This window comes from Mirounga leonina, unplaced genomic scaffold (assembly GCF_011800145.1).
Source record: "Mirounga leonina isolate KUSES-001 unplaced genomic scaffold, KU_Mleo_1.0 Mir_125, whole genome shotgun sequence".
In the NCBI taxonomy this organism is placed as follows: Eukaryota; Metazoa; Chordata; class Mammalia; order Carnivora; family Phocidae; genus Mirounga; species Mirounga leonina.
Genome location: NW_023270305.1, coordinates 29,437,350 through 29,465,301, shown reverse-complemented (window position 1 = coordinate 29,465,301; position 27,952 = coordinate 29,437,350). Strand labels below are relative to the sequence as shown.

General features: G+C 52.3%; 1 protein-coding gene across 1 annotated transcript in view; it reads right to left on the bottom strand.

The window, feature by feature from the left end:
- Nucleotides 1–2,080: 2,080 nt before the first annotated feature.
- FBLN7 (fibulin 7) overlaps nt 2,081–27,952 on the bottom strand; it is a 45,633-nt gene continuing 19,761 nt past the window's right edge. The window contains exons 2-8 of the mRNA XM_035001055.1: nt 25,374–25,533; nt 20,244–20,414; nt 9,938–10,063; nt 6,918–7,058; nt 5,795–5,932; nt 4,721–4,859; nt 2,081–3,065 (exon numbers count right to left, since the gene is read on the bottom strand). Of these exons, the coding sequence (XP_034856946.1) occupies nt 2,693–3,065; nt 4,721–4,859; nt 5,795–5,932; nt 6,918–7,058; nt 9,938–10,063; nt 20,244–20,414; nt 25,374–25,533 (1,248 nt within the window). The 3' untranslated portion in view covers nt 2,081–2,692. The remainder of the gene's footprint in view (nt 3,066–4,720; nt 4,860–5,794; nt 5,933–6,917; nt 7,059–9,937; nt 10,064–20,243; nt 20,415–25,373; nt 25,534–27,952) is intronic.

Below are 27,952 nucleotides of genomic sequence, written 5' to 3'. Positions count from 1 at the left end.
ATCCTCAGGGTAACCAAAAGAATAACTGATAGAAGTAAGTTTCTCTTTATAAAGTGTGCCAGCTAACAAACAAAGAAGAAACAACAGCACTGGAATATCATCTGCAACCACTAAAGAAGTTATGGGTCTAGCAATAATCATGAATGGCTGCCCCCATCAGAAGAGAGGCAACTAGAGATCATATGGCTCCCACCAGAAGTACCAGAAGACTCCAACTCTCTCGATACAACTACTAATATATAAGAAATAGAACAGAGGAACATATGAAAAGACACTGCAGAGATGTACCCGGGAAGAGCCAGGCAGGCTGTGAGAAATTCTACAGGACACACCACCCAGTACTGACTTCTAACAGGCCTCTAGGTGATTCCAGCATGTGCTAACAGCTGAGAGCCGATGCCACATTTGAAGGAGACTCAAGAGGCATGTCCATGAATTACAGAGCATGGACCTAACTCAAACAAAGACTCCTGAGCCACTCAGAAGTTTGAACAATGACTGAATAGTTGAAGGTATTAAGGAATTATTGCTAATTTTTTAAGTGTGATTGGTATGGAGGTTAAGCTTTTTCAGAAGTCCTTGTGTTGAAATATTTACTGATGAGATGATACGATGTCCAGGATCTGCTTCAGAATCATCATGGGGGGGGGGGGTGAGAGAAGAGGTGGGGGAAGGTTGGCTGTGTGTTAATTGTTGAAGCTGGTGGTTTGGACGTGGGGTTCACCATGCCGTTCTACTTCTGTACATGTTTGCAACTATGCATGGTAACAAGTTTTACAAGGCCCCACCAATGATAGGAAGCTCTCTTACCTGAAAGGGGTGCAACTCCTAGCTAGGAGAGAGTGCAGAGATAAGGTATTGCCCAGGGAGGAAGGGCCCAGGTATCATCCACAAGAGGGGGTCCCAAGCCACCAGGCATTCATATACTGGTGCTACGGGGATGGGGCTGGATGTGGGATTTCATAAATGGGAAGCAGCTTTGATGATGAGAGGTCTTGGTGATGTAAACCACTGGCTTAGGCTGGGCTTGTGTGGCATCCCAGTCATCATCATACACCAGTCTAGGTGGGGCACGTACTCTGTAGCTCCCCAAGTCACTCCTTGCCTGCTGGGAGGTGAGAGGCTTGCCCCTTGGAACCAGTCCTGCTCCCGGCAGGAAGGAGGAGTGCATCGCTATGACACTGTACTTTCAGGGTCATGGCCATGCCCTTGGACTGCCCTCCCTGGCGTTCTGCACAGGGGACTGGATGGCATGCAGGTTTCTAACCCGAGTCACAGCACCATTTGAAAATGCAAGGCTGTGGCTAATAGTTTGAATACAATCTTGTAACAACCCACTAAGACAGATTTGCAGACCCTCGTTCTGCTGTTGGAGAGACTGCCGCTGAGCCAGGGGAGAAGAAACATGTCAAAACCAGCTCTTGACTGTGTCTCACTCTTTGACAAAATAAGACAAGAATAGGTTTTTCCTAGAAACCATCTTGGTATATGGCTTGATCACTAAACGGGCAACACACTTCCTCTGGCCCCACCTCAAACCAAGGCAAACACAAGGAATTTAAAAGTAAAATGTCTGATGAAATCGCGCCTAAATTAGCATGTATTTGGATACTGAAGTCTCCTCCCAGTTCAGCTGGCTCTTAAGTTTTAACGTGAACGGTCTCCAGCACCCCACCCCATGCCCCAGCCAGCGCTTGCCTTCTTCAGTCACCGGGAGGGCACTGTCCTTTAGCTCCTACATCAGGAGTAGGAGGCCCTGGAATCAATGTAAATTCAAGCATTTTCTTAAGCTCGCCACAGCCAGATGTGGCCTTACCAATCTCCCATTTGGCCAAGCCAAGTTTCTATTGGTGGCATAATCCCAAGGTCACCTCCATGGTTTCTTTCTTGTGCATTTAACCCAGTGGGTCCAGCCTTGATCGGAAGAGAGCCAGGTATCCCTTCCTAGAAGGCACTGGGCTAACTCATGTGCAGGTACAGGCCAGGTGGGCGTGGAGGAGCAACAGACTTTATTTCTTCAGTTTCAAGACCAGGTTACGTTCTGAGATACGATTTCTCAAAGGGGAATTCATTCAGGCAGAACTTAGGCTTTAATGTTGGTTCCTTGGTCTAGAAGAATCTGCGTGGGGGTTCCAGGCCCTGCCGTGGCTTTCTGATGAGAAGGCTGGCAGGCATGTCACAGAAGGGAATGCAGACAAGAACACGGTGCCGGGCTGTGGCAGGAGACCCACTCTCTATGCCACATAAGCAGGGCATGATTGGCTCTCAGCATGCTAGAACATAACAAGGCTTGACTATAACCATACAGAGGACTGACAATAAGCTTTTCCCTCCCCAGCTGGTTCACACTCACAATGCCATTCAGTCAGCATTTTGAAAAACTGCCCATTTCCCTGTAAAGACTTGAGAAAGTGCATAATCTACGGGAAGAGCTTAAAGCAGGAAAAAAAAACCCAAAAAGCAACATGATGTCAACAGTCTGGGTCCTGTAGCTGCCCTTCTCTGCCACTCCCCAGAAGAGTGTGCGGCATTGCCCTAGAAACCTGGGGGCACGGGCAGGTGGGCAGGTGGGCAAGGACAAGGCAGGCTGGGGAGAGAGAACTGTCGCAGTCAAGGCCCACAGCCCGATCTCTGAGGAAGCTAAATGAGCCCAGATCTCCACTCCACAGTGACCCCCCACCCCCCGGCTGCCTTAGAAGTCATAAGGGGACACAAAGATGGTGACCTTGGACACGTGGTTGGCTTGGAAGGAGCGGTCCAGGTATTCTGACATGTCGACATCCACCTCTAGCGTCTGAGGCCCCTCCAGGGTCTGGACGAGGATCAGCTCCCCTGTCTGCCGGTCGGAGCGCTGCATCACAAAGTGGCCCCGGCTGTTGCCACCCACGATCCCAAAGCGCAGGCTGTTGGGTCCAGTTCGGCCTGGGGCTGAGGCTGTGGCCATGCGGAAGAGCGTGATGGGCGTCTTCAGGTTGGAAGGCAGGGAAAGGTAATGGAAGGAGATGGTCTTGGGCAAGTGGCGGCAGGGTCGGCTGTCCATGGGGCAGGGGTTTCGCTCACACTGGCTGGAACAGAGAGGCAAAAATGGACGGAGTCAGCCTTGGGGAGACTCGCGAGGGACTGCTCTGACCTGGCTTGTCTGCCCCCCTGCCTTCCTGCAGAGGCCTCCAGAGTGCCCTTTCCCAGCCACCAGTCCCCCAGCACAGAGGCTCAGAACTGCAGGTGAGGGTGGCGGATGGCAGGTGTGGCCAGGGAAGAGGTGCTCCCCTGACCCGTTTGTATATGTACGCACGTATACGTACATTTATACATGCTGTTACTAGAGTTTTTACAGACAAATAAAGCCAGGAAGATAAACCAGGTGCCCCTTCTGCCCATGCCAGGACCTCTCTCCGTAATGGTGGGACCCCAGCAGGTAGCTGGCGAGACCCTGGAATGCGGTGCTCAGCACGAGGTGAACTTTGCAACACCCCACGTTTATTCTTAAAGAGGAAACCCTGTCTTTCTTAACCATTTGGAATCAGGATCTTGTGGAAGTGCTTCTGATATTTCTCTACCTTATCTGACACACAGATACAATTTAGCATATTTCATGACTCACATAATCACAGTTATGTAGGTTGAATATTGCATCTGGCTAATAATCAGGCATGTCCCCAGAGGCTATGCCATACAGTCCCTTCACTGAGTGACTTCGGAGGAAGATCCTGGTGCCTTCGGTCTCAGTAAATAACTGCCCCTCTTGAGTGCCAACTGACTTTCTTGATGCTTCTACTCTGCTATAGCCCAAAAAAGCAATTCAGGTATATGAGCTTGTGAAGTTAATTCATTCTAAAGACAATGCTAAGATGCTTGTGATCTCTTTTTCAGAAGAAAGTACATGTGCTTTGTGATAGTTGTCGTTATTCTCCTGAAAGGCCTGTCTCCCACCTTTTGAAAACAACAACAACAACAAACCATTAGGTGCTGAGGTTACCGGAAATCAAACCTCCTAAACCAGTGGAAAAGTCTATCAATATAATGCAAAGTGTACGGGCCATGCCACGTGACTGGAACCGACCAGTTATTAGCCATGTGAACATGACAAAATGATCCTCTCCCAAATCTGTAATATGTACCTGCCTCCTGGTAACGTCACCACGGTGGTCTTCCCTCCACAGTGTCGCCCCACCCCCACAGTGCTGCACCAGCGTGACTATAATCCCATCATCCTCCAGGTCAGCAGGGGAACACTGGGAACATTAACTCCTCTCAGGGCAAACTGGGTTCCTACTGCACATAGCAGCAAGCAGTGAATTAAATGCGACCACCGGGGGCGCCTGGGTGGCTCAGTTGGTTAAGCGACTGCCTTCGGCTCAGGTCATGATCCTGGAGTCCCTGGATCGAGTCCCACGTCCGGCTCCCTGCTTGGCAGGGAGTCTGCTTCTCCCTCTGACCCTCCCCCCTCTCATGCTGTCTCTCTATCTCATTCTCTCTCAAATAAATAAATAAAATCTTTAAAAATATAAATAAATAAATAAATAAATAAATAAATAAATAAATACGACCACCAAAGGGAGATGGAAGCTCAGAGAAGCCAGACTCCCAGCTCCCTGCCTTCCATCTTTCCTTGGATCTAACTGTATCTTCTCCTAAGCACCTGTGAATCTGGCCCAGCCCCCCCTGGGAGGCCTGGGTGAGGGACGTGGGCGCCCGGCCTGGGTGCCCTGGCTATACTCACAACGGAGAGGTCTTCACGTAGCTCACGTTGCCGCTGCCCTCGGGGCACTCCGGGCTGACGCACTGGAAGCCTCCCCCGGTGTTGATGCACATGGTCCCCTGGGGACACATGAGTTGCGGGCTCACACACTCATCGACATCTGAAATAAGGGACACCCAGGGAGAGTGAAGATCACCCGACGTCCCTTCTGTCACAGAACCACATGAAAAACCCGGACAGGCGCTGGAATGTGGTGAGCTTCCTAAATACCCCGTACTTATTTTTCAAACGGGAAACCCTGTCATCCTTCACTATTTGAAATCCAGACCTTGTGGAAGTGCTGCAGAACCCCGCTGGGGAGCTGCCCTCCCCGGAATCCCGTCCTCCCGCAGGGTAGACAGGTTAGAGAGGTGCCAGAAGCACAGGAGTGTGACCGGTCCCGGGTCACGACGCTTCTCTGAGATCTGCCTCCTCCTCAGCCTAAGGGCCTGGAGTTTCCCCTCAATGGCTATTTATCAGGCCCTTTAAGAGTCAAGTCTTCCAGAAAGCCTTTCTCCTCAGCCTCACCCCACCCCAAATGCAGATGTCCTCACTCTCCTTTGTATGAAGTCTCTGCTGCTGCCTTCCCCCCAGCTGGAGGCTGTTCCTTCCCAATCTGCACAGTCCTACCTGAGCCTTCTTGAATACTTCTGGGATGGAGGGAGGGGGGAGGGGGGGAGGGATGGATGGTTGGTTGGAGGGATTGATGGATGGATAGAGGGATGGATGAACGGAGGGAGGGATGGCGGAAGGGAGGGATGAGGGCAGGGAGGGATGGATGGTTGGAGAGATGGATGGATAGATGGATGGATGGATGGATGGAGGTATCTTCTTCTCCAGTCCCAGGGTACCCACTCCTCTGACCCTTGCAGCAGAGCCCCACTAGGAAGGCACTAGGGAGCCACATCTTCTCTCACATTCTACCTGAGCCCACAGAGGAGCCCTCTGCCTTCTCCTCTGCTCCTTCTCCCCCAGTGGCTTGGAGCTGCTGTCTGGGACCAGCCAGGCTCTGTCACGAGCCCTGCAGCTCCCTGCCTCTGTAGCAGCATCACTCACCCTCACAGCTCTTCCCATCAGCCAGCGTCCGGTACCCGCTGGGGCAGGCACAGCGGTAGGAACCTGGGGTGTTGACACAGGTGTGCATGCAGAGCCGGGGGCGTCCCTCCTGCCCGTAGAGCTCGCATTCGTTCACGTCTGGGGACAGAAGTGCCCAGTATGACCAGGAGCCATGTGGTGGACAGCCACTAACCATGAACTAGGATGGCTGTGCCTCAGTTCCTGGAGGCGATGGCCACTGTGGCTAAGTGGCTGGGCCTGGGGGTGGGGGGGTGCAAACCCTATCCCCAGCAGAGCACCCGGAAGGAGAGCAAGCATGCTCCCCTTCCTCCCCAGCCAAGGGCCCAGGAGGCTGAGGGGAGGGATGAGAGGGCCCTACATGGTAGACCCTAGATGGGTTCCTTTGTCTAAGGCTGAAGACTAACGGGGGGACCCTGCAGGGGCTGGCAGATCAGGTGGGCAGCCCAGACTACTGCCTGGATCCCAGCCCCACCTGAACTGGCCTCATCTTTGGGGTTGGAGCAAGAGAGACTCATTTCAGCTGCTGTAAAATGAGGCAGTTCGCACCAATTGGCCAATTGTCCGGTTTGGGCCCGATTGGTTTGAGTCGTTCTCAGAAGGCACTTTGGTAATCAGGAGAGGTTAGCTAAAGTTGGCTGGGTCCATAAACCCAAGTGGAGAGGGGGCCAGGGAACTGAGTCCCCGAGACCTGCACAGCGCAGGAGGCCTTCCTAACCAGCACAAGGACTCGAGCTCCTCTCTGCCACCCGCCCCAGATTGCAGCTGGAAGGGGGGGGGGGGGGGGCGGGGCTCGAGGCTCTTCTAGATGGGTGTGCTGTTTTGCATGGCACTGTGGCTGGCTTCTGAGATGGGGGCCAGCCTGGGCACCCCTGGCTGCTCTCGCCACAGTCTTGATTTCTTATGCTCGCCTCTGATGTCTACGTCTCAGCAGCCATTAGGTCGACACTTACCTAAACCGCAAAGTGGGCCGGGCTTTCTGAGACTTTGCCCGCCCGCCCCGGCCTTGCTGGTGCGCCCGCAGCAGGAGGGCGGCGGGTGGGAGCCCTGTCTTCTCCTGGGCACCCCCCCCGCTCCCCCCTCCCCCTACAAAGCCCCGGCCTACCCTGGCAGACGCTGTCGCCCGTGGCGACGCCGCTCAGGTGGAATCCCGCCTCGCAGCTGCAGTGCTGCGTCCGCTCCACCTGCGCACAGCGCGGCGCGCGGCTGAAGGCGGGGTCGCCGGCCACGCTGCCGTCGGGGGCCGCTGCGGGGAGAAGACAGCCTCAGGGCGGGGCCCTGGCGCCCCTGCCGCGCGCCCAACCGTGGGCAGGGCCCGGGAGGAGAACGAGCACGGGGCCGCGGCCCCTTCTCAGAGCTCACTCTGGAGTAGGGAAAGGAAAGACGAGTAAGTGAGCAGAAACCCGCGGCCGCCCAGGGAGGGCTCGGGGAGCGCGGCCGAAAGGCACCTTGCGGGAACCCGCGGACCCTGCGACAGCACACAGAAGGACCGCGTCAAAAGGCTTAACAAACACCAAAATGCTAACAGTGATCCCTGGAGTTTAAACCTATGGAATGTAAAACACTACCTTTTTGGGGGGGGGGGGGTGTCTTTTTTGTTGTAATTTATTTTTTTTTTAAAGATTTTATTTATTTGAGACAGAATGAGAGAGATAGAGAGAGCATGAGAGGGGGGAGGGTCAGAGGGAGAAGCAGACTCCCCGCCGAGCAGGGAGCCCGATGCGGGACTCGATCCCGGGACTCCAGGATCATGACCTGAGCTGAAGGCAGTCGCTTAACCAACTGAGCCACCCAGGCGCCCTGTTGTAATTTTTTTTTAAAAGATTTTATTTATTTGAGAGAGAGAGCACGACTGGGGGTGGGGTGGGTAGAGGAGAGGGAGAAGCAGGCTCCCCGCCGAGCAGGGTGCCCCTTGCGGGGCTGAATCCCAGGATCCTGAGATCATGAGCTAAGCTGAAGGTAAACGCTTAACCGATGCCCGTGTGGTTGTAATTTTATACTTTTCTAAATTATCTGAGCTTTTTGTTTTAAAACCAGGAACATCAATTTTTTTTCTTTTTTTTTTAAGATTTTATTTATTTATTTGACAGAGCATGAACAGGGGGAGGGGTAGAGGGACAAACCGACTCCCCTCTGAGCCGGGAGCTGGATGCACCGCTGGAACCCAGGACCCTAAGATCATGATCTGAGCTGAAGTCAGAAGGGTAACGGACTGAGCCACCCAGGCACCCCAGGAACATCAATTTTCTAATCAGAAAAAAAATTAGTTTTTGAGCATTTTCAAAAGATTTAGGGTTCTCATATGGTTAGGGGAGATGGTAGAGGATCATCGGTGGTGAAAGTAATGATGCATAAGAGGACATCCAAGGAGACGCAGTGTGTGACTGCATGGAGGTGAGGTTCTTAGGGTAGTCAGATTTGTAGAGCGGAAAGCAGAATGGTTGTGGGGGGAGGCTGGGAGAGGAGGAAATGGAGAAGTACTGTTTCAAGGGCAGAGTTTCAGTTTTGCAAGGTGAAAACGTGGAGGTGGATGGTTGCACAACAGTGTAAATGTACTTAATGCCTCTGGCCCATACACTTAAAATGGTTAAAATGGTAAATTTTATGTTATGTATATTCTACTATAATAGGGGAAAGAAAAGGTGAATGAATTAAAAAAAAAAGTATTTGGAGAGAGGCTCTCCCTCAGAGCAGACACAGGCAGAGCAGATGGGAAGGAAGGCTCCAGGCTGGGGGACCAGGTGAGCAAGAAGGCAGGCCTTTGCTGGGCTGTTCAAGGAGACCATGAGGTCATCAGATGGCTTCAGATGCACCTGCTCACTCCCTCTTCCCCCCTCCCTGGGGAGATTCTTGTCATGGGGATACTTTATATATAAAGTGCCCCCTGGACCTGAGAAGCAGCTGCAGGTACTGGAACATTCAGGGTCCAGTACCAGCTCGTTTGGGTTGAAAGAGGGCCCACTTCTTGTTCCTTGTTCCTTTCTGTTTGTAAGGAGGAGAGAAGGCCCTGCCTCTGGCCTCTGGTTCCCCAGAGAGCAGCCCTGGGGGGAGAGGAGCTGGCTCCTGGGGTGGGCAGCTGCGTTCTGAGGAAGCTCCCAGCAAGGCTGACTCAGCTGAATAGAACCAAGACAATTAAGCAGCAGATCTCTGGGGGCAGGATTGAAAACTGGCCTTGGACTGGGTCTGATGCAAAAATATCAAGTACTGACAAAGCTCCTACTCTCTGGATACTATTGTTAACCACCAATTCCTCTTTCCCATACCCAGATTCCACATAGAAATCCAGACAACCAGGCAGGACACTCCAGGGACTTCTGGCAAAGAAAGAGGACATCTTTAGGATTTGACTCTTTTATATAGGAAATGTTGGTTACAGCATAGTGTGGGAACCTTCATAGATTCCTTATTGGATTGTCTTGCCCTCTGTGAAAACAGCCACTTTGTGCCCTCTAGACCTTCTGGCTAGGGATATACTGGGCCTCAAGATGTGGAGAATAAGCTCAGCACCAGGGGTGCCTGGGTGGCTCAGTCGGTTAACTGTCTACCTTCAGCTCAGGTCACGATCCCAGGGTCCTAGGATCGAGCCCCGCATCGGGCTCCCTGCTCAGCGGGAACCTGTTTCTCCGTCTCCCTCTGCCCGCTCATGCTTTCTCTCTCTCAAATAAATAATAAAAATAAAATCTGTTTTAAAAAAATAAGCTCCCCACCAGTCAGATGTCTCGTTGCCCAGCTCTGAGGGTACTTTGGTCTGTATCAGTAACTACTGACTTGGCAGGGTACGATGGGGGCATTGGAAAGGAAGAGCCGTTCTGTTGATCCGCAGAGAAGATGCGGACCACGTGAAGGTGGAGCAAGGAAGCTTCTCGGGCCAAATTCCCAGTCTGGGGAGCTTTTCACACTGCGGGTCAGTCCCTCTACCCGCATTTTCTTCCATAAAAAGGATCAAAATGCTGGTTAACACAAAAGAGCTAAATTCCATCCCAGATAACCAGAGGGATCAAGGGTGAAAAGCCCTCCGTCCAGGTGGGGAGCTGAGCTCCGGCCGCGTCTGCATTTGGTGACCCACGGCCAGGGGGCTCCTCTCCCTGTGGTGGCGCCTCACCCAGCCCCTCGGCAGCCCCGTACCTGTCTGGGCCTGGTGCTGACAGCGGCTGCCGGTCCTCCCCGGAGGACAGATGCACTTGTACTGGGTGACGCCTTCTACACAGGTCCCCCCATTCTGACAAGGCTGGCTGGAGCATTCGCTGATGTCTAGGAAAAGAAAGCATTTTCAAATACAGATAGGCGAGTTCGAACTCTAAAATGAGCCTTCCTTTACGCGGCAGGACGACTTCGGCTTCTCCTCGCCCACTCTGCCCTCGCCACTGCCCCAAGCCGCAGGAGCTGGGAGGGGGCTGAGGGCGCTGAGCTGCAGCCCACCCACCATTCGGCAAGCCACGGGGCTTTGGGCACACACCGTGCTCTCATGGGGAGCTCTGCCTACAGGAGCTGGGTCCGTCACCCAGCCATGCTCCAGCAGAGGCACCGTTCCCTAATTGACAGGGTGGGCTCCCCCATGGGCCCACCTGCCTTTGAGTCAAGCCAGACTGTCCCCTGCAACTCTGCCCTTAGCAGCCGGCACCGAGGAAGAACACCTTTTTTTTTTTAAGGTTTTATTTATTTATTTATAGCACAAGCAGGGGGAGGGGCAGAGGGAGAAAGAGAGGGAGAACCCCAAGTTGACTCCACGCCAAGCACAGAGCCCAATGTAGGGCTTGATCCTACTATCTAAGATCATGACCTGAGCTGAAATCAAGAGCTGGACGCTGAACTCACTGAGCCATCCAGGCACTCCAGGAAGAACACCTTTTGAATAAGAACCCAATTCAGGGGAGTTTTAAGAGGGAGAGATGGTCCATCACAGTTTCCAGAGAAGGGGAAAACGAAGTCTCTCCAAATTCCCACCCAGGAGCCCTCCTGTGCTCATTTCCTGGGCACCCAAAGAAGACTTTCTTTTGATTCTCAGACATTTCCTAAATGGTGGAAAGGGAAATATTCCTTGCTCATATACATAGCAGTCCTGTGGGAAAGCTATATATAGAAAGAGATTATATATTTAAAAATATATTTAATATAATTAAAAATTATATATTTAAAAATTTAAATTATATATTTAAAAAACCTAAAAATTTAATAGGTTTCTCTCTGTGTGGGAGGATTCCAGGCAATTTCTTTATTTACACTTTTTTGCACTCTTCCACAGAATGATGAACTTTTCCACAATAAATTTTCTAATTAGAAAAAAAATTTTTTTTTAAACCCTCAGGCCACATCTGCTTGTTATGAATCCTTAAGCCCAGTCTTTTTTTTTTAAGCTCAGTCTTAAGGCACAGAGCACAGGCCCTTTCTACCCAAGAGAGAAGTCTGTCAGTTCACTGACTTGACCACAGCATCTCGGGAAAGGAAACTGGAAGCCTCTCCTTGCTGGCATGTGACCATCCTTTCCTGCTGTATCTATCCAGAGAAAGAAAGGTGCTTTGCCCCTGATGAGAATAGCAGCCTTGCTGTGGGTGGGTTGGCAGGGACCTCGGCGTCTCTTCTGCCTCCTCGTCGCTGGGATGTTATATAGACTGTTGGATGGTTTCTGTTAGTCATGAAAGGACCCAGAACAGTCCAAAGGCTGCTTATCCCTGGGGAAGGAGTCTTTTCAGCTTCTCAGTGACCTCAGCCTGGTTGTTCTGTTCTGTTCTCAGACGACCGGTTTCCAGGAATGTGTCTGGAATGACACCGTATCCAAATGCCACAGAGCGTGGAATTCCCGCTTCTGCCCGTTGTCTGCCCCGACGTCACTCACCAGCAGAGTCGGAGAGTGGGCAGACCACGAGGCCGTGACGTGCTGGGCAGAGAGCCAGAGGGTGAACACCAGTAGCTTTCAGTCTGGCCCCAGCGGGAGCGGCACCATTGTCTCTCCCCTCTGGGCCTCCAGTGGAAGGGACTGGGCCGGGCTGCACCTGGGTGGGGGGGTGGGGGGTGTCACTGGCTCAACAGAGAAATGCACAGGTGCCCCAGGACCCTGGGCTCCATCTCCCGTCTGGACCTTGTTGGCCAGGATTTTCATTTCTAGACAGGTTCCCCACAGACTTGCTTATCTCGGTGAACGGCTAGAGGCATTCCATGGCCCAGCGCCCAGTCCTGGTGCTCCGTCTGTGTCCTGACTGAAGTCCAGTTGTCATCACCTTCACATCTGTCCCAGGCTGTGGCATTTAGTTAAGGGCAGGGTGACTTCAGAGCTGTAAAGAGGGCAGAGGCTGAGGAGAGGCTGCCGAACCAAAAGCATGGCTGATAATTCTGTTTTAATCTACTGTTCAGTGAGCACTTACTATTTCCCTGGAGCTGAGCTGCATGTTTTACATGCACAATCTGCTTTTCTTCCCTTTTATTTCGAATCCTTTCCTGTGTTCTGTCATCTCATTTCAGATTTTCCATTTCTCCAATCACCTCATTGCTGAGGCTTTCTAATTTTTATTTATGCTGTCCTTTCATAGTTTTTATCTTTTTCTAATTTCTTTCTGCTTGTTTGGAAATATTAGGTAATAGTCTTCATCTGTTTCCTGGCCATGTCCTTCTGGCATTTCCTCATTGTGCATAGGGACTTTTTATTCTCTTTTTTTCTTATAATAGTTTGCATGGGATTTGACAAAAGTCCTTTTCTGTTCCTCCTATTTAGGGGAAACAAGTTTTCCTAGTTGGCTGGTCCAGCTTCCCGACCGTCTGCCTGGCCCATCCGTGGCTGTTTTTAGCGTGGTTCAGAAGCTCTCCGCTCTGCCCCTTTTGTGCTCCTCTCCTGCTTTCCCCTGGCCATCTCTTTCACTTGCACCGACTTTCTTCGTTGGGCTCCATTTGGATCCTCCTCCCCTTAGGATCTCCTCAATACTGGGCTTTGTCCTGGAAAGTCTCGAGAGTTCCTCGGGGCCAGCAGTGCGCTCCAGCAACTGAGACTTCCTGTTGAAAAGCTGCGGCCCGCCCTTGCGAAAACTGGCCCACTGTAAGCCGGGACTGGAGCGGATCCTAATAAGATTATTAGATTTCAAAGAAAAAGAAAAAAAAAATCCTTTGGGCATCCCGGCAAGAAGACCAACATACTGATGATGGCAACAGCAGAATCAGCCGCAACAGAAGATATGGAGGCATGTTTAACGTACTCAGGGAAAGAAGATGGGAGGCAGGTAGTTGGTGTCCAACCAGACCGGCGTCCAGTGACCCACTTTCTGAAAGGGCAAGAACTTGGGGAAATTGCTGCCAGTCCCTCTGGAGGAATAGGCTGGAGAGATGTCTGCATGGGGACAGCAGTGAGGCTCCCCAGGGCACAAGCCCGCACGAGGAGGGCTTCCCAGCAGCTGTGTTTGCCGCTGTCCGGCCCAAACAAACAAAAATCTATCTTGGATCTGATCAAGCCCCCGGAGTTAGTTACCAGTTTATAAGAAATTCAGAAACCAAAAAGGTCCAAACTTGCAGTGATAAGTAAGTACTGGGGACGTGGTGTGCAGCTTGGGGACTCTGACTAACACGCTGGGTTGGTGAACAGGGAAGTTGTTCGGAGAGTAGATCCTCAGAGTTCTCATCACCAGGGAAAAACCATTTCTTTTCTTACTGCATGTCTGCATGAGAGGATGGGTGTGAACCAAACTTGGGGCGGTCATTTCACGATAAATGGAGGTCAGGTCATTAATGCTACACACTTTAAACTTAACACAGTGCTGGATGTCAGTTATATGTCAATAAAACCGGAACAAGAAGAAAGGAAGAGATCAGAAGATCACACTAAATGACCCCTCAGGGATGCAGCTAGCAAAATCAAGGCTGTGGGAAACAAACCATTTTCTTCAATAAATAAACTGCAAGGGATTGGGGTGGGGTGGTGGGGGGGAGGAGGAGGAGACTGTAGAGTTTTATAAAAAGTCGCTAGAGACTGGCGCTTGGGTGGCTTAGTCGGTTAAGCCTGACTCGATTTTGGCTCAGGTCATGAGCCATGTGAGACAACTGGAGGAATTTTTACCCTGACTAGATATTTAAAGATAATAAGGAATTTGCTATATTTGAGTATGTGAGGATCATTATACTATTCTACTTTTGTGCATTTGAAATTATCCATAGTGAACAGTGTTTTAAGATGCTTGTCTTGGCCTTATTTATGATTATGAAAACCTGGACACAACAAAGGAATAGTTCAGTAGAATGTCGAATAGCCCTGGGGACACCTGGGTGGCTCAGTCGGTTGAGCGTCTGACTTTGGCTCAGGTCATGATCCCGTGGTCCTGGGATGGAGTCCGGCACTGGGCTCCCCGCTGAGCTTCTCCCTCTCCCTCTGCCTGCTTCTCCCTCTCCCTCTGCCTGCTGCTTTCCCTGCTTGTGCTCTCTCTCTCTAATAAACAAATAAAATCTTTTTAAAAAAAGTGTAGAATAGCCCTTAGGAGGACGTGCTTCGTAATCATTAAAGGTTATGTTTAGAAGGAAGAGTTAATGAAGATTTGCTTGTGTTAAAGATCTATACACAGATGATGCTGACTATGGAAGACTTGGGTACATATGCCTAGATAGAAGTCTGGAAGGAAATTCACAGTTTCTTTTTTTTTTTTTTTAAAGATTTTATTTATTTATTTGACAGAGAGAGAGAGAGAACAAGTAGGCAGAGAGGCAGGCAGAGGCAGAGGGAGAAGCAGGCTCCCCGCCGAGCAGGGAGCCCGATGTGGGGCTCGATCCCAGGACCCTGGGACCATGACCTGAGCTGAAGGCAGCGGCTTAACCGACTGAGCCACCCAGGTGCCCCGGAAATTCACAGTTTCTTAAACATAATGCCTCATTCATTCATTCATTTGATCATTCGGTGAGTTAGCCAGCCAGTCACTCAGTAACTACTAAGAGGCTACTGTAGTGAAGGAAGCTCTTTCAACTCAAATCCTTTTTTCGAGGTTTCTGAGGAAAGTCCTCGAATGCAGCAGGTGAGCAAAGTGTGCTCTATTCTGCCTGCAAAATACCCTTCCAAGCCCTCGATCCAGAGTCACAGCCCTGCTTTTCCAGTTCCCTGGGGCTCCAGCCTCCGCAGGCTCCTCCTATCTCCTGCGCCCTTCCTCCCCATCTGACCCCTCTGTGCCCTTTGGGTCTGGAGCCACTTCTTTTCTGTCTCTACCCTCTCCTCACCACTGCTCCCACCACTGTGCGTGGATTTCAGTCCTCTCATTAGGCTAGTAATTCCCAAGTGTGTATCTCCCACCCTCCCACTGTCCACCTGACTTCTCTGTTGGGAAAGGTAGTCTCAGGCCTGCAGTCGGTGGAGCCCCATTTGGCCGAAGAAGAATGGGCCTTGGGCCTGGACTGCTTCCTTAACATGAGGTAAAGAGCCCACACCGCCTGTGCGAGGCTTACCACTTCCTGGGGGCTTTCCTGTCCCTGCGTCATGCTCCATGAGCCATTCTTTTGTTCTGCTCCTAGAACCTCCGAGGCTGCACGGGCTGTCCTGTGTGTCTCCCCACCTCTCCTTGCTCACACTCACCGGCCCTCAGCTTTCAGTCTTTCAGACTCCATTGGAAGGGGCTGGAGGGTCCCTCCCCTGCAGCACGAGAGGGGTGCTCCCCCCCAGGAATTGCCCTGTGTCAGCTGCTGGCCACCCTAACCGGCCCCCACCACTGAGGCCGATCTTGCTCTGTCTCTTCCCTACGTGAGCCAAGTGTCCCATCCAGCATCTGACCATGCTGTGTTTTCCTGGGTAACTCCAGGACGAAGATGCCGTGGGCAGAAGTGCCCGGAGCCCTCGCTGGGATGGGTAACATGGGGTTCTGCTCCATGATCTCCGTGGTGGAATTAATGTTTCTCCACTAGGATGTCGTACAGACGCTTAACTTAACATGTCCAAAGTGGAGTTCTGCTCAATGACCCCCACACAGGTTGCTTGAAAACAAACCTACACTCGTCGCTCAGTCTTCACTATCTCTATAAATGACACCATGCGCCCCAACATTCAAGCGGAGTCGGGGAGCCCTGACTGTTCTTCCATGCGCCCCGCCGGACTTCAGTAGCCCCCAAGTGGTTTCCCGGCTCCCTTCCTGCCGCCCCCCCCCCCCCCCCCCCCCCCCCCCCCCGCGCACTGTCCAATTACCACGCCCCCCTCTCCGTACACCTGTTTCCTGGGCTCCAACTACAGTCCCGCCTCCCGCCTGGCCTCCGGGGCTGCAGCGGCTGGCTGTGTGCCTCCCCACCTCTCCGGGCTCACGCTCAGCTCCACCTGCTCCAGCAGCAAGGCTCTGTTTGCACTTTCTTTTTCCGTTTCCTCAAACATGCCAAGTTCTTCCCTTCCTTAGGGCCTCTTTGCACGTGTTACTCCCTCTTCCCGGGACAGCATCTTTCCCCTGCCACCCACCCCACCCCACTCATCACATGACCAGACCCTGCACACCCTTCCACGTCTCTGCATCCCCGTGACCACCTCAGAGAGGCCCTCCCATGTTCCTGCCCCCCATCGTATAGATTCTCAGCCCCTGAGTAGATCCCTTCAAGGCACTGAGCACAAACCCCCGTTTCTTTACCTTTCCATTTGCCTCTCTGTTTTGCTTGTTTCCATCTTAGCAGGTGAGCCCCACGAGGTTGGGCAGTGTCTCTTAGATTCAGCCTGAATCTCTAGCACCTGGCGCAACCTTTTGTGCATAGCTGGTGTTCAATGAAAATTGGATGAATGAATGAATAAAGGTTAAAAAAAAGGGGGGGGGGAGTGACTGCCAAAAACAATTCTTTTTTTCCCAGAATGGGAGTAAGGAAAAAAGTTATTTATTTCTCTCAAGTTTTTTCTTTGGTTACCAATGTTGTCAAAGCAACAAGGTCTGTGGCAATGGTTCTCCCAAGGCAGAATGCTTCAGATCTTAAAAACATGCCCTTCCAAGAAAGAAAGAAAAGGGAAATAACCCGGGGAGCCAAAAGGCTGTTTTCCATTTTGGAGCTCTGGAGCCTACCTCTGCCCACAGGGCTTTTTAATGGCAGGATTATGTGTAATTTCCTTTTATGCCAAGTTGGGTTCGTCACCCTCTTTCTGAACAGCTGCCTGGGGATGGGGTGAGGGGCAAGCATTGAAGAGCTGCTAAATCTTTCACTGTCACTGACATTTTGGGTCTTGAAACGGATCCCCTGTGATTAAGAAGATTCTTTTCCCTCTGTGGTCACAACACAATGACCACAAGACTGCAGATATGGAAAATGAATCAGATGCATGCGTAGCTAAGATTCTAGGCCACTCTGAGGTGTGTGTGTGCGTGTGGAGGTCACTGGATTGTTAAACCCCAGCTCATTTCCTGCCCACACTGTTAACACTGTTACAAGAGGTCCCCAAACAGCAGATTGAAGCTCTCCTTCTCCCTCCTGACAAGCTTGGGTGGCATCTCTTTGAGGCTCTTACTGGAGACACAACATCCATTAGTCAAATTCCTGCTGAGGACGGAAGTGTCCACGCAGGCACCATCCACGAACCTGGGGAGAGGTCATGTGCCCGTAGGTGGTTGAGCCCCTGGGCTGTGACATATCAGAGGTTTTGGTTTTTGTTTTTCCCGTCACCACCCCACGGTGAACTCCCATGCCTCATTTACATTTAAAGAGATGACACATATCCATCTGAGATCTCCCTGTGGACTGGCCACAGCTTTGTACCCTGAGCCAATCTTCCCCGGGGTTTAGATAGTGAATGTGGCCCCAGTAGATGTCCAGGGTGGGCTATGCCAAGCAGTCAGGCAGGGGAGTCAGGGAAGAAGGACACATGGCCAGGAAGGAGGCCGAGGAGGAGGGGAGACAAAGAACACACCGCAAATCTGGAATGAGGTGGTAAGTTCAAGGGCGAGAGTCAGGAAGTGCCCCACGTTGGACAATGAGGAAGGCCAGGAGACCTGCTGGCCATACTTGGCGGTGGTCCTTCAGGAAAAGTCTGCTCTCCACATCTTAGGAAAGGAGACTGCTCAGTGGGGCTGGGTGCCCTGATCTTTGTAAGGGCTAGCCTGGCCTTCCCAAAATGTCCCTGCAGGTGGAGGTGAGCATGTGCAGTAAGTCTCACCTAGCCAGGGTGGACACACACTCAGGACATGGCCCTACTGTTGGCTCGCTGCAGGCAGCATTCTGACTGGTGAGGGCCCAAAGTGCATCAGCGCTTCAAAATTCTCAATATCTTCTCCTTCTGGCAGTGGCAAGAACCAGCAGTGTGGTGTTTCTCAAGGTTTAGTGAACGTCAGAATCACACTGAAAATGTAGATTGCGAAAGTCTCATCTGTAAAGATCTCACCCAACACAATAGGTCTTTTGAGGCCTCAGAACCTGCCTTTCACAAGCTTTCTTGGTGACTCTGGAGCACCTGGAAGTTTGAGAACCACGGCACACAAAGCACGATAGGGTAGGACCCTCTTTTCCACGGAGGGGGTCCTGCAGCAGGGAGGCAAGGCGCTGATATATACCTAATGCATGCAGGCTCAAGAGGGAAGCTGGCAGACGCGCCCAGGATCCTCTGGGGAGGCGTCCTAGTCAGCTGCTAAGATGGAGCTGGAGCATTTTGGGTTCCTACCCTTGTTGAGCCCCTCTGCGTTCCTTTGGTCAAGCCATCCCTTGTGACTATGTTCCTGAGCCTCTGATGTTTCTTACTCGTTTGCCTAAAAATGCATGCTTTCAGTTAGCTCCTCTGATGAACTCATCTTTTCATTGAAAGCACATCGTGCTCACTGTAAATGCATATCACTACTGAGGACAGACTACATGGACAATACCCGAGCAAGACAGAAAACAGCACATGGGCAAAACGTGTTTCTGTGCACAGCCCTGCTTGGAGAGTGGGCTGGGGCAGCCCGTCTGAAGAGCAGCCACGCTTGGTTCAAAGGAAGTGGGCATATGGCCAGGTGCCCCTAACTCCAAACCCAGAGAGACAGTCCCGGAGACAAAGAGGGGAGATCAGAAGACCTTGCCAGCGCCATTTTTGGTGGTAGGGAGTTGACCGCCATCTGGGGGGCCATGATCCGGGGCGTGGCCAGGTAAGCTGCAGGGGGCACCCCATAGAGGATGATGCGGCCATCGGAGCACCTGAGTGCTGTGAGAAAGAAATCAACTGGGGTCTGTAACTCAATCTGTAAGAAAAATACAGACTTCCAAAGCAATGACCATGAGATGCCATTGTGTTCCCACCTCTGCTGTCATAGTTTGTCACCTATAAGGTGCTTACCCTGGCTGGAGATTTTTCTGGGTCAAGGGTAAATCGAGATACTGGCATTTCCCCTGGCATGTTTGCCGCTTACATGGCTTGTATTTCCTGGCTGGTTCCCAGCTAGGTCTGAGAGCTGGTACCTGCAATCAACCTTCAAACCATTGTTTTTCCCAAGAGATGGGAAACAGAAGTCTAAATCCATGAATGTGGTTCTGGCTGCCAGGTCTGCACACGTCAGTCCACACAATCTCTCTTTAGAGATGACATATTTTCTTTTTTTTATTAGAGAGAGAGGAGGGGAGAGCAGCAGAGGCAGAGGGAGAGAGAGAGAATCTTGAGCAGGCTCCACGCTAAGTGCGGAGCCCAGTGCAGGGCTTGATCTCACAACCCCGAGATCATGACCTGAACCGAAATCAAGAGTCGGACACTTAACCGACTGAACCACCCAGGCACCCCGAGATGATATATTTTCTAATGTTCTGTTATGTTTTCAAGTTCTTTATGCATTCAAGTCCTCTCCACACTGCTCCTGACAACATACTTACTTATGTAACACTTGCATTTCCCTTTCAACTCTTGGGCTAAAATCATGAACATTCTGCCCCAGCAGACGTCCTGTGAGCCCTGCTCTAAAAATGACTGGTATCCATGACTTTCTGACCATAGACTTTTGAAAAGCCTCTTCTGATAGAGAATGCCAAGTCTGATTTTCCTCTACATCAAGAAAGTACTGCTGTTGAGCCGAGCACAGAGAGAAGAGAAACCTTTTCATGTCCACTCCCCATCCCAATGGTCTCTCCTGGATCCTGTCTACACCAAGTCCCAAAGCAGACACAAAAAACACCTGGGAACTTCCTTAACCCCACAGGTCATCAGCCGCCTTTCAAACTACAGCCCCAGAACATGGTAAGAGCCCACCACCAGTGTCCAGAGCAGAGGAGCACAGACTCTGGGGTCAGAGTGTCTGGGAGTGAATCAGCTTAGCCTGCTCCCCAGCTCGATGGTCTGGGGCAAGTTCCTCCATCTCTCCATGCCTTGATTTCCCCATATGCAAAAACAAGACTAAATTGGTGAGAGGGTTTGGCTGAGCTCATGCAGGCCAGCCCAGGCCTGGCCCGGAGGTGAGTCATCAGACATGCGGGCCACTATCCTGCAGCTGAGGAATGGTGGATGAATCAGGCAGAAAGTGTCCCGCAGAATGACCCTTTCTATCCAGCAGAGAAGGAGGGTCTGTACCTCTACAGTGGGGCTGCTCCCCCGTCCAGGTGCCATTGGGAAGACACACCACGCTGGTGGGCCCAACCAGCCGGAACCCAGGGTTGCAGGTAAAATGGACTTCGTGATCCACTAAGTACTTGCTTCCAAACTTTCTGCCATCCGGGGGGGCATTCAGAGCAGGGCAGGACACTGTAAGGACAAAACGAAGGACTACGGTCATTTAACATCTCTCTCAGTTACAAGGCTTCTCATCTCTGAGTGCTCCTGTGATGAGTGCCTCCTCCAGGCTATGCATGGGGCTGGACATTTTTAATGCTATGACTCATGGAATCCTCAAAGCACTCCTGGGCATGGGTAATATGTGCCCACTAGTGAAAGCTGAGCTGGCGCCTCAGAGACACTGAGGGTTGGGTGCAGGGCCTGGCAGTGTGGGAGGGTCAGAGCTGGGGACCTCCCCTCCACCGGGTGCGGCAGGCCCACCTACTCCCGCCTCCCAGGAGGTCTAGCCCTGCTGGGTTTCTTAGGCCTTCTGAACAGGCCAGGGTCAGGCCCATCTCTAGGCCTTGGCTTTTGCTCTTTTCTTGGCCTGGAATGTTCTTTCGCCAGAACGTCCCCTCTCTGGCTCCTTCTCATTCTTCAGGTCTCAACTCGAATGCTACCACCTCCCAGAGTGTTGTCTGGCCACCTCGCTTAGCTAAAACCTCCCCAGGCACTCTCTACCCCTTGAGCTCACTTTGCTTTCTTCTTAGCATGTGTAATTATTGGAGTTGGCTTCTTGACGTATTTGTTTCCATGTTTGTTGTCAGCGTTCTCCCTCCAAAGGCACTCAAGAGGGCAGGGACTTCACCTAACCTCGCATCCCTGATGTGGCCCCAGCACCAGCCCAGTGCCTGGCACACAGTGAGTGCCCAATAAATGATCTTGAACAAATGAACAAACGAAAAATTTTGTATTGAGTGGCTTACCATGAGCCAGGCACTAGATTAGGTGCTTGGGACAGTGAACAAAACAGACAAAACTCAGCTCTCAGGAAGCCCCCTTCTAACAGGAACGCTGCCCACCAATAACGAAGATCCATAAGCAGGTGGCAGAGTGTGCTAAGAAGTGGTAAGTGTCATGCAGAAGATAAGGTAGGGAGTAGTGTTGGGGAGGCCAGGGGAGGAGGTCCATTTTGCATGTGGTCAGGGTAAGCCTCATGGGGGCAGAGTTGAAGAAATGAAGGCATAAGCATGCAGATATCTGGGAAGGGCAGAGGGAACAAGCTGGTGCAAAGGCCCTGTGGTGGGAGTGTGCCTGGCAGGTCTGAGGAATGTCAAGGGTAGCACAGTGGCTGTAGTAGAGTGGACTAGCTGGAAAGCAGTTGGGGATTAAGTCAGAGAGGCATCAGGGAGCCAGACAGGGTTTGAGCCGAGGCATGAAGCAGCCGACTTCCATGGTGACAGCACCAGCCAGCTGCAGCCTGAGCATGAAGTGTCAGGTGTGAGGCAGGAAGGAGAGGAGGCAGAAGCCAGAGATGAAGGTGGTGTGGACAAGGGCAGGAGCTGGGAGCGGAGATGGGCGGCTGAAAAGCTGGCTGTGCCATGAAGGCAGAGCAGAGCGGACTTCCCGATGTGCGCTGCTGGCCGCAGGGAGACAGAGAGCCTCCCCACTGCTCCTCTCCCTGCGGCTGGCTGCCTCCCACGGCCAGCACTTGTTGAATCAAAGTCCCAAAGGTGGGACAGGTTGGATTTCGATTTTGTTTAGTTGGAAATTCACAGCCACTTCTAAGATGCCTTTTTTTTTTTTTTAAGATTTTATTTATTTATTTGAGAGAGAGAGCACAAGTGAGAGAGGAAGCACGAGCGGGCGGGGTGGGGAGAGGAGCAGAGGGAGAGGGAGAAGCAGACTCCCTGCAGAGCAGGGAGCCCGATGCGGGGCTCGATCCCGGGACCCTGGGATCATGACCTGAGCCGAAGGCAGACGCTTAACTGACCGAGCCACCCAGGCACCCCTACAATGCTTTAAAGTAAGTTGCAAGTGTCATTTGTGAAAATGCTCTTCCGGTTTTAGACAGATGGGAAAGAGGTGTTGCTTCGGCTGTGACAGTTACAGTGAGTGACAGAGTCACTCAGTGTCTGCCATGCTGGGAACATCTGTGCACATGGTGATCGGGAGGCGTCTGGGACCCTGACGGGCCGCCCCGTCCCAGAAGGCAGCAGGCAGGCCCTGCTCTGCCCACGAATCCCACCCATGTCCTGCAGAGCAGCCTCGGCAGGCGGGCCTGGGCGGCCGGGCACGAGCCGACCCCTCCGAGTACTCGCAGTGCCCTCTGGTTACCGGGGGACCATGGCTACGCCCCTTTCCCTTAGTAAAGCTTCGACGCGGCCCCCAGTGGTAATCACTTTGTGAGATGGAAGCGACCGTGAGCTCACATCCCCGTGCGTGGCTGCTCCCAGGCTGCCGGCTCCGTCCCTGCAAATAAACGCCTTTATAGCTCTTTTAAAATATCAACTACTTTAGGGCGCCTGGGTGGCTCAGTCGGTTAAGCGACTGCCTTCGGCTCAGGTCATGATCCTGGAGTCCCGGGCTCGAGTCCCGCATCGGGCACCTTGCTCAGCGAGGAGTCTGCTTCTCCCTCTGACCCTCCCCCCTCATGCTCTCTCTCTCTCAAATAAATAAATAAAATCTTAAAAAAAAAAGAACATTTAAAAAAAAAAAATCAACTACTTTATTGTGCTGAAAGGGATTTTAGATGCCCTGGGGGGAAAGGAGTAGGGTCTCTTTGGGGATGAGAAATCTTTAAAATCTTCCAAAAAGAAATTCTACCTGCTGGAGCACCTCACAGGTGAATCATACCTGAGGAAATGCAACAGCATCGGGCACACAGTAGGTGCTCAGTAAATGTTAGTGGGTTTAATAAATGGGCAGAGATCAATGAAAAATCAATTTGCAGTCACTTCTCAGATGGGAGCCACAGGCCTCTGTCCAGTGGAAGGACGTGCCCCTTGGCTGGTTCACGATGAGCTTCCCCAGGGCCACGGGGAAGCTCCCCGCACCGTCTGGAGTGAGGTTACTGTGTAGGGCACGAGCTCAGCAGTGAAGCAATCCTAGAGATTCGGGAACACGAATGGAATCAGGCTGCCTGCAGAAGCCCTGACGCTGATTGGGTGTGATGTTCCCCAGAGAGAAAGGCTGGGAAAATAGGAGGGTGATTCTTAGAAGCCAGAAAGAGGAAGGCCAAGAATTCTCCAGGACTAGAAATGATTCTTCCTGACTCCCAGCAAATGCCCTTTAAAAAAAAAAATAGTAAATGATCATTTCCCTATAACCTGCAAGCTTCCTGGCTCCTCCAGGTACAGGCCCAGCAGCCCCAGCCCCGGCCCTGCGGTGGGGACCCTGACAGCTGCTTGCCTCCATGTCCAACACATGGGAGAGAAAGATGCACCGTGGCAATACCTAAAAAGAGAATTGGCCACTTTAAAAAGTCTTGTATGGTTCAAGGAAGAAAGACCCTGAATCTGGCACTAAGAGGATCAGCAATGTAACAGGAACTACCTGTCTATCTATTCTAGCGGACAGAGGCCTCTAACACAGGCAGGGGAGTTTGTTTTTTTGTTTTTTTGTTTTTTTGTTTTTTACAGGCAGGGCAGTTTTATGAATGATCTCTTGCGAGTCCTTCTTCGAAGCTCCCAGGGACCATAGGAGCTGTGATCCTAGGAAAGCAGAAAGGCTCTGTGCCGTTGAGCCTCTAGCAGGAAAGAAAAATCAGATCTGGTACCTAGTACTGCTAACTCACTTCTCTTGGCCTCAGTTTCCTCATCTGTAGCACAAAGGAAGGATGCCCAGTCTGCCTCTCGGAATCTGGCTGCAGTGAGCCCCCCTGAAGGCTGGGGCCTCACGGTGCCTTGGAAAGTGTGAGGACTCTGGCGGGTAGGTCTAGCTCTGCACCTGGGCAGCCAAGAAAAACAGCAGCTGATGACCTGGTGCTGGTGAGACTCGGGATCTGCTACCACACTCTCTGAAGAGGTAGGAAATCCAACGCCTTCCCTGGAAACTTCATCTCACACAACAGAGGGCCCTTGATAAATGTGTCTTGAGTGAGTAAATGACATCAGATATTCCCTAGGTTCATGACTTCGAACAAACATGACAACTGCCCCCCTGCCCCCTGTCGCCCTGGAAGCCAGGTGGAAGAAATCCAGTCCCCCATCCAGTGGCCCCACAGCGAAAGCTGTATCTGCGACCACCAGGAAAATGGCCAGTGTCTGTCAGAGTCCTACCTGCCGGGAGGGCATCTGGGGGACCCCCTGGAACCTCACCAAACGGAATTGCCCTTAGCAGCAACCCCCACCCCAGCACCACCATTGGGGGACTCTCGTCAGAGGACTGACTGTCATGCCTGAGAAGCTGTTGCCAGTGTCTTGTGGGTTGCCGCAGGCTTGCCACACGGGTGCTGGACGGTGGTGGAGGGGAGGCTGTGTGTGTGTTCGGGGCGGGAGCTCTCTGTGCTTTCCTTTCAGTTTTACTGTGAACTTAAAACTGCTAGAAAAAGATAGTCTATAAAATTTTAAAAAAGGGGGGGCCCTGGGTGGCTCAGGTAGTTAAGCGTCTGCCTTCGGCTCAGGTCATGATCCCAGGGTCCTGCGATCGGGTCCTGCGATCGAGTCCCGCATTGGGCTCTGTGCTCAGTGGGGGGCCTGCTTCTCCCTCTGCCTGCCCCCCCCCCAGCTTGTGCTCCCCTCTCTGACAAATAAATAAAATCTTAAAAAAAAATTGAAAAAAAAAAAAAAAAGGAACCAACTGGAGTCTGCCTGGGTGGGGACAGGGAAGGGGAAAGCAGCTCAAGCTCTCGGAGCCGTGGCTTTCGACAATTCTGTAAGGATGATATGTGGACGAGAGCTATCGAGCCTAGAATGAACAGGTCTGAGAGCAAGTGGGTGACGTTCAGATGTGGGAGAGGAGAACCAGCGGCTGCTTTTTTAACGTCCTCACGGCGTGTTCCCACCAACCGGGGTTGCCGTATGGGCCCCCGACGGGAGGCAAGGCAGGGAAAGGCCTGGGATCTACCTTGGGACGGGGGAGGCGTGGGCACGGGGGGATGGGGAGAGAACCCACAGGGGAAGGGCCTGTGTGTCGTGTGGCCCCGGCAGTGCAGACGTGGGGACCCACCTGGGGGGGCGTCTGGGCCCACTCTGTTCACGGAATTATGCAGCGCTGCCAGCCGGCTCTTCATGTTGCGGATGCCCTCGGCGAAGCGGGCCTCCTGGCCCTTCAGCACCTGCTGCAGCTGGCGGATGGCCGTGAGGAGCTGCTGTTTGTTGAGACAGTTCTGGGGGGAGAAAGGGTCACCACCGCCACCACTGTGGCTCCTTCAGTGCCACACGCTCGCTCTCAGCTTCCGGAAGCCCCCCGATGCCCCCGCGGCTCGCTACACCGCCTCACCAGCCGCCCCGACATCTGGCACTGAGTCAGGTCACCAGACGGAGGCCCCCCGAGCACACAGGTCACAGCGCCAGTTCGCTTCCCAACAAAGACAAAGCTCCTGCTTTTCAGAGCCAAGAGCAGAATTGGTGATTCTCAGTGATCGGGTGGTTGAACGGTTCGTTCAGCCCAAAGTGCCTTAGAATCAGTCGTCTGTTCCTTCAGAAAACTCCCTCATCCTCCGCTCTGAATTCATGCTTTGCAACCTGGGCTTGGTGTTCTCGTTCTTTCTTTCTCTCTCGAACATTGTTAAAAACAGATGGATGATAAAACATACAAAACAGGCGAAACAGGAAAGCTCCATGCTTCCTGTACTTTTAAAAATGGACCAAGGCAAAGACCAAAGAAACTCGGTAGAGTTAAAGAAGCATTCAGTGACAGTCAGCGCCCTGTCCCGACGGTCTCGAGAAAGCTTAAAAACCAGAACGAGGTGGCACCTGCTTATCATGATAAAGACTATCTCACTTAAAGCAACACCCAGCGTCACACTTAGGGAGAAACATCTCAAGCTTTCCAGTCTCAATTACCTTTAAGAGCCAGGACGTGGAAAGGAGTAAAGAAGGGGGTGAACACAGTAGGCCCTTGGCCTTGGGGGGCACCACCTGGGGGCCGTGCGTTACCTCGGCATAGCCTTGCCTAACCTGACTCCCATCCCCTGCACAGAACAAAGGAGAACATCAAGAAGATAGTGAGGGTTATTATCTCCAGGGACGGGCTCAGGGATCATTTTTAATTTTATTTTTTATACCCAATTTTTTTCTACAACGAGTCCTGGTTTTTATCTTTTAAAAATTTTTCTGAAAGGCGACAGGGCGGCTGGGAGTCGCGTGGCCACCGCAGGCTGGGTGGCTTCCAGGCTCGCCAGTGGGGCCCAGCGGTGGTGGTGACAGAGCCATGGCCGCTCTCCCAGGGAGGCTGCCAGGCCGCGGCACCTTGGGGATTTCACCAGATGACTCACTGGCCTGACTCAATGGATGCTTTTGACACAGCTGAATCCCCAGTTGCCCCTGGAACTTGTTAATCCCTGGGAGCTCCTTGGCCTCCACCCTACCAGGGCCTGGCTGGGCCTAGCCCCAAATGCAACTGCTGGGAAGAGAAGTTTTGTTTGTTTTCCTTCTTTCTCCCCCATTGTGGTCCTTCCCACACGGGTTCTGGGGCACCTGGACAGTGACCTCCTGCCATCAATCCCCTACCTGCCCAGCACTGCAAGGCCACTACCCAGACCTGATTTCCCACACCCACATCCCCTCCCTTAAAGAAAAAGAAGAGGCTGCTTATATACTTGATCTCAGCCAAAAGGCCGAGACGTGATGAGAAGCCGTTTTTATAGACGGTTTCGTGACTTGTGTGTAATTCACATTTGTGAAGTTCCTCACAGTTTACAAAGCTAAGTACGCTTCAAAACCTACTACTGGCTGGGAGCAACCCTGTGAAGGCCTGGGACTGTCTCTCTTTCATAGATGAGAATACATAGGGTGAAAGTCAAGCAACACTCCCTACCTCACGCAGCTTAGGAGGGAGAGAGCCAAAATGGGAACCCTGGTGACTTCCGTCCCAGAGCCACCACCCCCAACCCCCAAACCCCTCGGCTGTATGTGCCCCAGTGGACTGTCTTAGGCCCTGTCTCATCTGTTCTTCACACATCCCTGTGTGGTGAATGGTCATATTGATTGATTGGCACTAGCAATTGATAAGTCTGTGACCCAAGCAGAATGTCCCACAGGAGCGGACTTCTGACTCCTGTGCAAGGTCAGGTGAGGGAGCATGGCAGTGGGGGCGGGAAGTGGGGAGGGAGTGGAGGAAACCTCCCCGGCCACACTGAGCCAGGCAAGTAGCTGCCACCCTTTCGTAGAAGGCGGCCAGGGCCCCAACAGCTGGGAGAGGGTTCTCCGGGCCACAGCTGCCCTGGGGGATACGGAAGGGCCACATTTTGAAGTGGGGGAGAGACCAGTGGCAAGGCCTCTGCCAAGAGCCTGGGGGTGGCACCATGGGGCTCTGGTAAGCAGAGAAAGAAGGTCAGACTATGTGGAGGAAAAGAGGCCTAGGTTCCACTCGGCCACTGGGCAGCCAAGTGTGTCCAGCTGGCTGCTGGGCCCAGGCACAGCTGTCCTCTGCTCCTAGTGACACTTTTCGGAGCCCTTCCCAGCACCCTTCAGTGGACAATGGGCACCAACCTCTCAAGGCTCACTACGGGTGAGATGTGCTCACCTGGCCAGTCACAACGGAAATACCTTCAAGACCAAGCACAGCAGGGTGGAGAGGGCGAT